Source organism: Phyllobates terribilis, unplaced genomic scaffold (genome assembly GCF_046119375.1).
Source record: "Phyllobates terribilis strain yellow unplaced genomic scaffold, ASM4611937v1 Scaffold_2__4_contigs__length_985480577, whole genome shotgun sequence".
NCBI lineage: Eukaryota > Metazoa > Chordata > Amphibia > Anura > Dendrobatidae > Phyllobates > Phyllobates terribilis.
Window position 1 is genome coordinate 949163360 of NW_027362762.1, and position 12730 is coordinate 949176089.

General features: G+C 45.7%; 1 protein-coding gene across 3 annotated transcripts in view; it reads right to left on the reverse strand.

Moving 5' to 3' along the window:
* Nucleotides 1-1265: 1265 nt before the first annotated feature.
* The window catches only part of LOC141239432 (cell surface glycoprotein CD200 receptor 5-like), a 32571-nt gene continuing 21106 nt past the window's right edge, over nucleotides 1266-12730 (reverse strand). The window contains exons 4-6 of one of the 3 annotated variants that reach the window (XM_073668538.1): nucleotides 6634-6888; nucleotides 4279-4379; nucleotides 1266-1633 (exon numbers count right to left, since the gene is read on the reverse strand). In XM_073668538.1, coding sequence (XP_073524639.1) covers nucleotides 1595-1633; nucleotides 4279-4379; nucleotides 6634-6888 — 395 coding nt within the window. In that variant the 3' untranslated portion in view covers nucleotides 1266-1594. Of the gene's footprint in view, nucleotides 1634-4278; nucleotides 4380-6609; nucleotides 6889-12730 lie in introns of those variants that run through there. The other 2 variants (XM_073668537.1, XM_073668539.1) reach the window with 2 other exon arrangements.

Genomic DNA, 12730 nt, shown 5'->3' on the forward strand with positions numbered 1-12730 from the left:
AGGTCCCTTGTACCAAAATAATCTTACATATTTCCTATGTGTAAGGAATTGCTCATACCTTTCTGTTGTCTGGTGGAGGAAGCTGGAGATACGAAACACTTGGCAGAGATTCTCCCATCTATATACACAGCAGGAGCCGTCCGGTGGAGGAAGCTGGAGATACGAAACACTTGGCAGAGATTCTCCCATCTATATACACAGCAGGAGCCGTCCGGTGGAGGAAGCTGGAGATACGAAACACTTGGCAGAGATTCTCCCATCTATATACACAGCAGGAGCCGTCCGGTGGAGGAAACTGGAGATACGAAACACTTGGCAGAGATTCTCCCATCTATATACACAGCAGGAGCCGTCCGGTGGAGGAAGCTGGAGATACAAAACACTTGGCAGAGATTCTCCCATCTATATACACACCAGGAGCCGTGGGACTGGAATTAGACCAATCCGACAGCTCCACATCATGACCCACGCCCGCTTCAGTCTCACTGCACAGAGGATGAGAACGGACTTCCAGAAATTTGGAGAAGAATGGCAAAGGCTTGAAAGGCAAAATGCACCAACACCAAGTCCAGAAGACATCGGGATCAATTTGAGATGAGACCAAATTGAAAAGACAGTGCCTATCGGAGTCTGAGGATGTCATTATCAAAGTGTGAAGATAGGCATAGAAGAGGGTTGACTCTACTGGAAAATTGTAGTCAAGTGGGGTGATGGGTTTGGTTGGGAATTATGTAAGTCAAGGGAAATGTTCAGTTTGGCTCAGACACTGGTAATGAAGTGAATATCGGAGACACATCTTGGCCAACAGTCCAAATTTTCCCCAAAAAGATCTTCTCCACTTTTGCTTATTGGTCAACTGACTCTAATCTGCTGATGTTTCTGGCCACAGGGTATGCCGGAGCTTGGGAGTTGTGACCAGGTTTACAGAGGTGGGCAAATGCTGGTTAAGGGGTTGAATTTGTTTGGCATCAGGTCCCCAATCCTCACCTACTTACAAGCCCAATAGCAACTATGTGGTCTGTCTGCGATTCTTCAACTCTGAATGAGATGGAGATTTTGTCCATGTGAACTGGAGGTGAAAGTGATCACTGCTAGCAAAGTTTTGGAAAAATTGAGTGGTTTATGAGGAGCTTGCAAAAAATATGTGATATTTGTATTCAGGCCCGGTCAATGACAAAGTAAGACAAAGTAAATTTGAAGATCATTATTCAAATTCCATTGGTTCTTGACCGGCAATGAGTGATAAAATGACCAAACATTCAAAATAGTTTAACAAAACTTTACTGAAGGAAAATACAAAATTTACAGCAAAAAAAAAAGATAATGGGACAATATGAAATATCATACAAAACCAGACAATAATTGTAAAGAGTTCAGTAAAAGTAGGTGGCACTAGAGTTCTGGTCCTCTTCCTCTCTGAAGAGACAATTTGCATATTTCCTAGAGGAGCATTGGGACTTTAAAAGTCTCCTCAACATGACATGCTTAACATGTCGCTCTCCGCAAAGAGAAATGTTACCCCTTAGATATAGTAAAAGATTGCTACATCCCAGATCCAATCGCTCTTTACAATAGCTTTTTATATTTCTTGTCATCAGTCTTTGTTAATTTGCTCTTCAGGAAGGTTTTGTACCTTGAAAAAAGGTGAAAGCAATCAAAGATTATCCAAGAATATATAAAATTAAAGGTACATAGACTTTTTCAGTATAATAGATATTGAATTGATCTAACTTGCAAACAATTGTTGAAAAGAACATAAAAGGAACAAAATAGAAACAAATGTAGAAAAAATGTGTGCTCTGAACAAACTGATATTAACACTACATGGGTTTAGGGACATAACAAATGAGGATGCACAGGTTGCATTTACATCTGGCACATGGATTTAGAGGCAGGGAAGTGGTTCATAATAAGCCACTAGCATATTACACTCCTCAACATTGAAATTGCAACACCAAGAAGGAAAAGTTGAATTATGGAAATCACAAGATGGGTGGACATGTGAATGATCTGCAAATGGTGAAAAAATGGATGCAAAATCTTCAAACCATCTGTATTTATTTAGTATCGAATATGAGCATCAATCTCCACACTTATGTAATTCCACAACTTTTTTTTTATTGGTGTTTCAATTTTAATATTGAGGATTGTAAATTCCTCATGTTAAGTGTGTGGTCTTGTTATAAAGATCATACTGCTCTTCAGGGGCTCTAGGATTGTAAGACACATGCCGAAACTTTCGTAGCAGGTTGCAACCTTATTAAATAATATTGGATGGCTCCAACTAGGGATTCTTCTTTTGGGGTGTCACTATTCTGACACTCACTGAGTCCTATGGACACAGTGAGTGACAGCTCAGCCGCCCTATAGATTTCAGAAGTGTGCTGGGCTGTCAGTTTTGTGAATGGGATAGCCCAGCTGCCCAACAAAGGGCTGGGGCATGCCTGGCAATCCCCATGCAAGTTAAGGATTGTCCAGCCGTCCAATCAACCGGGGCCTGCTGAATTTCCTCCAGGTGTCCAGCTTTCTTGGTGATTGCCTGACTATTTAGCTAGCTACCAATAGTCAGAACATTGCCAGTTGTAGCTTTGCTTGGTAGTGTGTGTCCCTTGTGTTCTGCGTTCTGCTGTTCTGATCTTTGTAGCCTGACTATGGACTTTGCCTTTTGACTAATCATTTGTCTTCCCCCTTTGCCTCTGACGTACTCTAATCTTTGTTGCCCAACCTTGGACTTTGCCATTTGACTATTCGTTTGTCTTGCTCCTTTGCCCTTGACTTACTTTCCTGATATTTGACCCTGGACTCCTATGTTTTAAGGTTTGTCCGTGAGAAGTGACTATCCAGAGTCAAATGAACACTACACAATCTCTTAACAGCACTTGACTTAGCCATTGCAGCAACAATATATTTAGAGTTTCTGCCATTCTGCACCAAAACTCAGGCCCCATCTTGGCCACACAATACTAGGACACTCTTGTGTTCCTTCATGTCCTGGTCACTCTCACTTTCTTGAAGAAGGAAACATCTGATGGGTGCACTTCTGGAAAAAGTAGGTTTTGTACGACACTCATACAAGAGGATTTACAAATTTTGTGGCAACTCTTTCATCATGCACGTACACAAAGACTTCTAGGGTGTGCACAGTGCCCTGACATTCAATAGTCTCTCCTCACGTCAGATAGCATCCTTTCTAAACTGCTAATTTTTGCTCTCTGGGCCTAGTTTCCTTCCTCTCTTTATGGGCAGGCATGGATTCCTCTGCCAGGAACAGTCACATAGGAAATCTCCTCTCCACAACCTGGGGTAACACACATTTTAAGATGTGCCCTATTAACTTTTATAAGTCATTTGCTCTAACAGGCAGCTTCTACCCCAAACACATGCCCTCTGCAATTGACAAAGAATGGAGGGAAATCAGCCCTTTAATAACATCTGTCAATCCCAGTATCAGAAAAGAATGAAATGCAGTGAGCATAAGTCCAGGTGAGAACTAAAAGCTCACAAAGTAAAGGGTCAAGCTCCCATTGATAACCTGGGGTGAAACACCATTTCAGATGTGTCCTATTAGCACTTATAAGTTATGGGTTGTAAGAGGCAATAAAGCTTCTACTCTGTCCAAATGCCCTCTGCAACAGACACAGAATGGAGGGACACGGTCCAAAAATAACATCAGTACCTACCAGTATAAAAAAAATAAAGTCTAGTTAAGGAGCTGAAAGCTCACAAATTAAAGGATCAATCACCTCTCAATAACTTGGGGCAAAAAAACTATTTCAGATGTGTCCTATTCACACTTATAAGTCATGGCCTCTAAGGCAGTAAAGCACCTACCCCTCCACATGCCCTCTGCAACTGACACAGGATGGAGGGAAATCAGCCCAAAAATAACCCCTGTCCCTCCCAGTATCAGAAAATAAACAAATGCAGTGAGCATTAGTCTAAATAAATAGCTGAAAGTTCACAAATTAAAGAGCAAAGAGGGTAAGCTATTGTAAACCATTTTACAGGCTACATCTTTTTCTGTAAGATTGCAGTAGGAGAAGAAAATTGACAGAAGGGACTGCTGCTACCTCTGTAAACTAAATACCAAATAGAAAGTTTACTATAATGTGGTGTGGTGCTTTAAATGTAATAAGAATATCATGGTATATGTGATATTATGTGATCAATATGAACAGAATTAATGTAATATAACATCACCCGCTATACTGTAAGCCAATATAAACAGAGAGCTGCGGGATGTGCCGTCATTATATCAATACAAAGTCCAAAAAGTACCTGTCTTTTGATCTTCAGGCTTATGAAAAGTCCAGCAAGGAGAACAGTGAAGATTACTGTAATGATTAATCTCACAATGTTATCAAATCTAAGTTTATAACCTAGAGGGAAACATAGGAAAAGTTACATTGTCAAAAGTTAACAGTGAGGTACGACCGGTGGCGAATACGATAGCACATGGGTGGATCGCACAGAGTAGTCATTTTTTTGGGATAAGATATTGGATTATTAACCAAATACATATTTGGAATATAACATTGGAAACCACAGACAACACACATCACCAACCACTAAATATGGACAAAAATATGATTGTCCACATGAATGGATACCACCCATATATCATCATCCACCAAACATGGACCTTGTATGATCTTTGATCAATTGTTGACTTATACTCACATGTCCCAAAAAGAACACGTATACTAGGATTTAAATAGACAGGATTATGCTTCAGGTCTTCAAGGGGTATTCCTATCTTGTACTTTGTAATAAATCCAAAGGCTATGCTAATAATGTATAGTAGATACTGGTCCCCATTGTGCATTTCTGTTTGTGGAGAAATTGTAATCATTTCCAAATAAATTAATGAGACTTCTGACAACTTCTCCACTAGTGATGGGTCCCATTCTCAAGATAGATTCAGGTCCCATCGATGGGACCCACATATATGGCATAACCTGAGAATATTATATAAATGTACAAGATCAAAATATCCTTTTAATAACAGGTTCATGTTGTACAGCATTATAAGTAGTGGAAATATCCAGAGGGTCGGGCCACTGTTATTCATCAGGTCGTAAAATACTGTCTTTGAACTGATGATGCTGACACCAGTCTCTGTTTTATCCAAATGGAGTGGTTTTTTTTTTTGTTAGGCACATTTTACAATTTTTCCAAGTGACTAGTAGAGTAATTTTAATAGAGATTTTCATCAGGACAGGCCATCAATATCATATCGGTGGGTACTCAATGCCCAGCACGTTCATGGATAACATGTTATCAGCTCTGGCAGTGGCATAACCAGTGTACTGAGTAGAGCAGTAAAGCTCCGAGTGGGGACCATTGTTGAGAACACCTTTACCGGTGAGGTACCAAGTGTGAGACCCCCATCTATCTAATAGTGATGATCTATCATAAGGTTAGTCATTCATCATTATCATTAACCCAGACAAGCCCTTTACGCACTTGGGTCCTAATGCAAAATTAGTAAAAGGCAGCCCAATTATAATTATCATGTGCATGTGACCCATAGTGTGCCAAAGGGATGCAAGGTCCCTTCAGGCTGAAGGGGGTGAGTAAGTCTACAAATTCTGCACCCCATGTAGTTATGTCTCTGTGTGTAAAATGTCTAATATAGGAATGGAAAGATTAGTGATATCCTACTGGTTGTGTTAGAGAAAACAAAAAGTTCTGTCTCCATCTATGTCTTTATACAACTAATGTTTTTTTTTTCATAATTTTGCATCAGACTTGTGACCTTAACACGTAAAAGTATACTCGAGTCAAAAGAGTTCATGAAGTATCCACTGAATAGGTGGTAAATGCTAGATAGATGGTGGCTCCAACTATTGGGACCCCCAAGAGGAGCTTGGTCCACCATTTTCCCCAGCTACTAAACTGTGGCTTGGGGAAGTTTTAATGGAGTGCCAATTGAGCATGCGTCTTGCTACTCTATCCAGTGTTTATATGAATAGACCCAGCATTCAGACTCACACCTTTTTAGCATTTAGCAGCCATCTAGGGGATAAGTGATTGTTTCAAGCTGAAAACCCATTTTAACTCTTGAGCTAGATGAACCAGATGAATTGAAGATTTAGTGGTATTGGCCAGTCATTGAACGTGAATATCTGAAATGTCAAGGGAAAAAAAAAGGATAAAGCATGTTAAATTTCAACATGCCCGATCAATTGTTCTCACAGAAAATACGCCACCATCGAGGTGTCAGGCAGTGACTAAATCCACTCTTTTTTTTAGAACACATGCATGTCTAAATGGTGAGGTGGTATGTATAGAACGATAATGCCCAAAGAAGAAATGGTGGAAAAACTCCATGCCACGTCATCCCCTGGTCACATGGGTGGTGAATGACTAGAATTGTCCAACAACAGATCCTTCGGAAAAAAAATGGAGCCATTTAGGGACAAAATGGTACGGTACTTGCCAAGCACTTATTGTCCTAGTAATTGTCTTTGGTCATAGCAGTCAGACCTATCAAACATTGGTGGCATGTCCTAGGCATCTGCCTCCAGGGTTTTTACTGAGATAATCCCTTCCATATTTCTCACATGGATTTCTGGTGTAAAATATTAAAGGGTACAGTAAACGCACCTTAATACATACACATATATTTACCACCCAGTGTAATGTCTCCTTTCCATGGATTTATAAACGATGGATGAGACACGACGCAAGTCACCGACGTCTCATTAGTTCCTTCTCTACTGAACGTGCTGATTACCGCCCCCATCTGGCCTAGGTCTTTTAGTACCGTATTGTTGATATCATCTGAATGTGGGATCCAGGAGATTTCTGCAGGTGGATTCCCACCGATGGCGCCACACTCTGGAGATCCATCATTGTTTAGTTTTAGGAATATAGACGGCTCAGCTGAAAATTAAGGAAAATGTATTTAGTCAGCTATTATGGTCTGCGTATTTCTGTTACTAATAAGATCTAAAGGTCCATTTTATGTCAATTCAGAGCTAGGTGCAATAAAACATTATTATTTAGGTCATTTTCATTAATTACATTGACACCAGATCCCAAGTCACCTCAAGTAGTAATCATTGCACCCTTTAGACTCTATGTCCGCATGGTCATGCAGCTTAAGACTTGTCCAAGTTAGATTTGCTGATGGAAGACAAGGGGATTCTCTGGTGGATCCTCATCTTTTAATAAAATAAAGCTTAATATGCCAGCACTGGCTATAGTCCATGCTAAAATTAGAAGCCTTGCCCACTAGTATAGATGAAAATTATCCAGGCATTGCATCTCTATAGAAGCAGGACACTGTAAAAATCTTGTCTATAGCATCCTGGGCTACAGAAAGTTACAACAGCCAGAATTTTTTTCTTGCTGTTGTAACATGTCATTGCTCAACAGTCATGAGGAAGGGAACAGATATGCCCTGTGCTGCCTGCAAGACTGACTTAAATTATCTGCAAAAGTGTAAGCATAAATATAAATGTGGGAATTGTGCATGTATATTGTGTTTAATGTATGTGTGTGTGCATGTGTTTAACATGTGTATGTGTGTAATATGTGTGTGACGCGCCCCTGGGCCTGTGTCGCGCTGCGGTGCGCACGCGGGAGCTTACCCGGAGCCGGATCCGTGGAGGGTTGTAATCTCGTGGCGGTGACCCGGTCCGTGCCCAGGGAGTCAAACTAGACGGCAGTCTATTAGTAGTAAATAGTTGATGACTACGCCACCCGTTGAGTGCAGCCAGGAAGCTGCTGCTGCAGGGCAGACCGCTGAGGCCGGTGGTAGGATTGTGCAGCGTGATAGTATAACCCCCAACGGGAGGGGTATGGTCTCAGGGCAGCCGACGTGGATGATGGGGGTAGCAGGAACCACTCAGAGACGGTACGGTGTAGTTCAGGGTCTTTACTGGTAACAACGATAGACCCTCCCGGAGTACTTGCTAGCGAACGGGGCCTGGTCAGTCCTTGAGCAGATGGGATCTCCCCTGGCCAGGCGTAGTTGTAGGCCTCCCAAACTGACTGTACTCTTCTGGCTACCTTGCTAGGAGCTGATGTAAGTAGCCCACGTCCCTGAGTGTACCGTGTGGTGCTCACCCGTATGGCCGGTGACTCGGGGCCTTCTAATGGCTTCCGCTCCACGATGGCGGTGCTGGTCCCACGCGTGTGACCGTGCCTTCAGGCTTCTGGGCCAGAGGACCTGAAATCCCCTGCCCGACGGATTCTGCTGCTGGGTAGGATTTAGTCCCCACAGCCTCGGACTCCGGGTCCGGTAAAGAATCTTCTTAGTCAGGGCGAGCTCTGTAGCTGCCAGCCCCTGACTCCTTGTAACTCTGCTGTTTCCTATGCTGCTTCTCTTCTCCACTCTCCTTGTCTGACTCACCCTGCCTCAGCCCCGGGTTTATACAGGGGAAGTTCTTCCCCTCCCAAGACTGGGCAGGAGGTGTGGCATGCACAGGATCCCTGACCAAAGGACCTCCCACCTGCTCTCAGACATAATATCTCTATCACTGTGGCAACCAGACCCCTGGGGTGTCACATTCCCTCCCAGTGAAATTTAGTACTCCGGGACTAAACACATTTAGAAAAACATAACAAAGTATAACAATAACAATACTATAAGAAAAACACATAAGATGGTTACGGCGTGTCCGCAACCGGATGCAGTCTTTGAAGAAAAGCAAAGGTGTCCATTTCACCAACACAGGGAGACGTAACCAGGTAGGGGTCTGTCCTACCCCGAGTCCTTAACAGTCTCTAGTCCATCCTGGGTTACGCTCCAACTATATACAAGGATTCCCGGTAAATCCACCAAGGTTTCCTAAAAATAACTAGAAACACAAAATTATACACAAGCAACAAGACACAGAAAAACATAGATAAAACAATTTATACACTTTAAATTCTCCAGCGTGCGGGTAACTGGCCTCTAGTGGCCCTAGTGGACCTACGGAGCTGACTGTCTGTCCCTGAACTACAGGGTGTAGGAGCTGTCAAGGGTAAACTGGGCAGCTGTCTACCGGCTCTTTGTCTCACTAGGGGTACGGCAGGCTCACTATAAGCAGAGGGTTGATTCTCCTGTTCTGCTTGTGTGGAGTCTTCTGCCTCCTGGACCGGCTGTTCTTCCAGCTCTACCCGTTGCTCCGTAGGTTCTTGGGATGATGGTTGGAGGAAGGTGAGTACGGGTACCACAACTGCACCATTGACTTGAGTCCAAGACTGAGGAAAGTCCCCGAGCACGGTACTAACCATATCTTCCCTTTCTTCCACGGGTCGATGGTCTTCTTGTTCCTCTTCAGGGTTCCTCAGTTGTTCGGGACACTTCTTCAGGTGGTCCCGGGATACAATGGCTGTGGTTTCCCCTCCGTCTTTACTGATGGTACAGACCTTCGGGTTCTCGTGGCTTGAGGGCAGTACGGTGTACGGGTCCTTCTCCCACTGGTCGTCCAACTTGTGGAGCCATCTCTTCCTCTTCAAGACCTGCTCTCCGGGTACCAGGGGAACAGCGGGAGCATACTGGTTGTAAGTTTTCTCTTGTCTTTCCCTAGCCTGACAGAGACTTCGCTCCACGCTCTCCTGTACTCTCCTGGTTCATTTTTTCACAAAGTCCATTAGTCTGCGGATGGTAGGGTGTCGTCCTTATCTTCCGGCAGCCATACAGATTGCAGAATTCCTGAAAGACCTCCGCTTCAAAGGCAGGTCCCTGGTCCGTCAGCACTTGGTCCGGGTACCCGTGTGGACGGCAGAAGTGCTGCTGGAAGGCTCTAGCTGCTGTTTGAGCCGTTAAGTCCTTGACGGGGACGACAACCAAGAACCGGGAGTAATGATCCACGATGGTTAACGCGTAGACGTAGCCACTTCTGCTTGGGGTCAGTTTTACATGATCCAAGGCTACCAGTTCCAACGGTTGCCGGGTGACGATGGACTGCAGGGGAGTCTTCTGGCTGGCTCGGTCCTTCCTTCTCAGGTTGCACGGGCCACAATCTCTGCACCACTTCTCGATGGTTCCCCTCATGCCTACCCAGTGGAACCGCTCGCGCAGCAGGAACTCCAGCTTTTTCCACCCAAAGTGTCCAGCTCCGTCGTGGTATGCCTCCATCACCATGGCTGCGTCTCTTCGTGGCACCACTACTTGCCAGAGTAATTCATGCGTCCGGGAGTTAACCATTCTGCGGCACAACTTCCCTTTGTAAAGGAACAGTCGACTCTTCTCTGCCCATAGTTGTTTGGCTTCCTCCGGAGCGTCTGGTTCAAGGCGAGCCTCCGGCCGAGTCAGCATCTCCTTCACCAGTCGGACGGCAGGGTCGCTGTCTTGCGTTTCCGCCCAGTTGTAGTGGGGTAAGGGGTTCAACGTAGCAGCCTGCTTACTCCTTACCCGGTGGGAATACTGAATAGTCCCATGACGGTGGAACGCAGGGAGTTCAACTTCTTCCAGTCCCTCCGGATCTTCTCCTCCGTCCGGCAGGTTGGGCATCCTGGACAGGGCGTCCGCGTTGGTATTGGAGCGTCCTGCCCGGTATTTAATTGTGAACTCGTAGTTGGACAGACGGGCCATCCACCTCTGCTCCAGGGCACCGAGTCCTGCCGTGTCCAGGTGTGTCAGCGGGTTGTTATCCGTGTACACGGTGAACCGGGAAGAAGCGAGGTAATGCTTAAAGCGCTCAGTGATTGCCCATACTACGGCCAGGAACTCTAACTTAAATGAGCTGTAATTCTCGGGGTTCCTTTCGGTGGGTCGCAGTTTTCGGCTGGCGTAGGCGATTACTCGTTCCTTCCCCTGCTGGATCTGGGACAGTACGGCTCCTAGCCCGATGTTACTGGCGTCGGTGTAGAGGATAAAGGGCTGGCTATAATCCGGGTACGCCAGGATTTCGTCCCCCGTGAGGGCCATCTTCAGCTGGCGGAAGGACTCTTCTTCCAGCTCTTCCCATTTGAAGGGCGGCTTCTGGTTCTTGGCCTTCCGGGACTGGCCTATCAGGAGGTCCTGCATAGGTGCTGCCTTTTTGGTGAAACCGGGAATAAACCTTCGGTAGTAGCCTACCAACCCGAGGAACTGCCGCACTTCTTTTACGCTGGAGGGGCTTGGCCATCCCTTAATTGCGGTGATCTTATCGGGGTCGGGAGCCACTCCGTCAGCGCTCACCACGTGTCCCAGGTACTGCACCTTTGGTTTCAGGAGGTGACACTTGGATGGTTTCACCTTTAGGCCGTAACTCGCCAGAGCCTCGAACACTTCCGCCAGGTGTTTCAGGTGGTCCTCATACGTCTTGGAATATACGATGACATCGTCCAGGTACAACAGGACCGTCTCGAAGTTTCTGTGGCCCAGACAACACTCCATTAGGCGTTGGAAGGTTCCTGGTGCGTTGCAGAGTCCGAACGGCATGCAGGTGAACTCGCTAAGTCCCATCGGGGTGGTGAATGCGGTCTTCTCCCGGTCCGCCTCTGCTACAGGAACCTGCCAGTACCCGCTAGTGAGATCCAAGGTAGAGAAGAAGTTAGCAGATCTTAAAGCAGCCAATGACTCCTCTATCCTTGGTAAGGGGTACGCATCCTTGTGTGTGATACGGTTGATTTTCCGGTAATCTACACACATCCTCATGGTGTTGTCTTTCTTTTTGACTAAAACTAATGGGGCTGCCCAGGGGCTACAACTATCCCGGATTACCCCAGCCTCCTTCATATCTCTAAGCATCCCCTTGGCGTGTTGGTAATGTGCAGGGGGTACGGGTCGATACCTCTCTTTTATGGGAGGATGATCTCCCGTGGGGATGCGATGTTCTACCCCCTTGACTCGCCCGAAGTCTAACGGGTGTTTACTAAACACTCTCTCATACTCTTGAACCACCCGATAGACTCCTTGTTTCTGATGTGAGGGAGTGGAGTCAGTACCCAAATGTAGTTGCTGACACCAGTCCTCCATGTCTTTCTTAGAGCCGTTACCTTCCTCCGGGTGAGATGGAGGCAAGGGTTCCACAGATTGTATAGAACTTTGATTAGTGGTATATAATTTGGCTAGCGTGGCATACCGGGGCAGGTACACTTCCCTCTCCCCGATATTTATTATGCGAATGGGCACCCTCCCATGGCGTACATTGACCACCCCCCGTGCTGTCAAAATGGTGGGCCTACTGTCTGAGTAAACTGGTTCTACCATTGCCTGGTAATCTCTACCTCTCAGACCAATAGCTGCCCGGCACCAAATCATCATTTCACTTTTTGGGGGCATGGCAATAGGAAAAGGGTCACACATTCTTACGCTACCAATCTCACCGCCGGAGAGTTCCACTTGTTGCCGTTGCATCAGTGCCCGGATCTCTTTCTGGAGCACCCGCTGCTCGCCGGAGCTGGCATTCTTGGCAACCTGCTGTAAAAGGAAAATCACCTCTGCAAGACAATTTTCAATTACATTAGTTCCTAGAGTTATTTTTGGGTGACTCTTATGTTTATCGATATCTACAATGATCAGTCCCTGTGCGGCCAGTTCGACTCTACCAATTTTGATGGTCACCTCTTTAAATCCGATCTGTGGCACGGGCTGACCATTGCTGGCGATGATACTCAAGTCGTCGTCGGGGTAGCGGGTAATATCCGAGTCATTCCAGTACTGCTTGAAGAGCACGTACGGGATGGTGGTGACCTGTGACCCGGTGTCCAGTAGGGCACTCATGGGAATGCCATCCAGTACCACAGGCAAGACTGGACGTCCTCCCACATATCTGTCGCGCCAGTTCGATGGGCCTGGTGATCT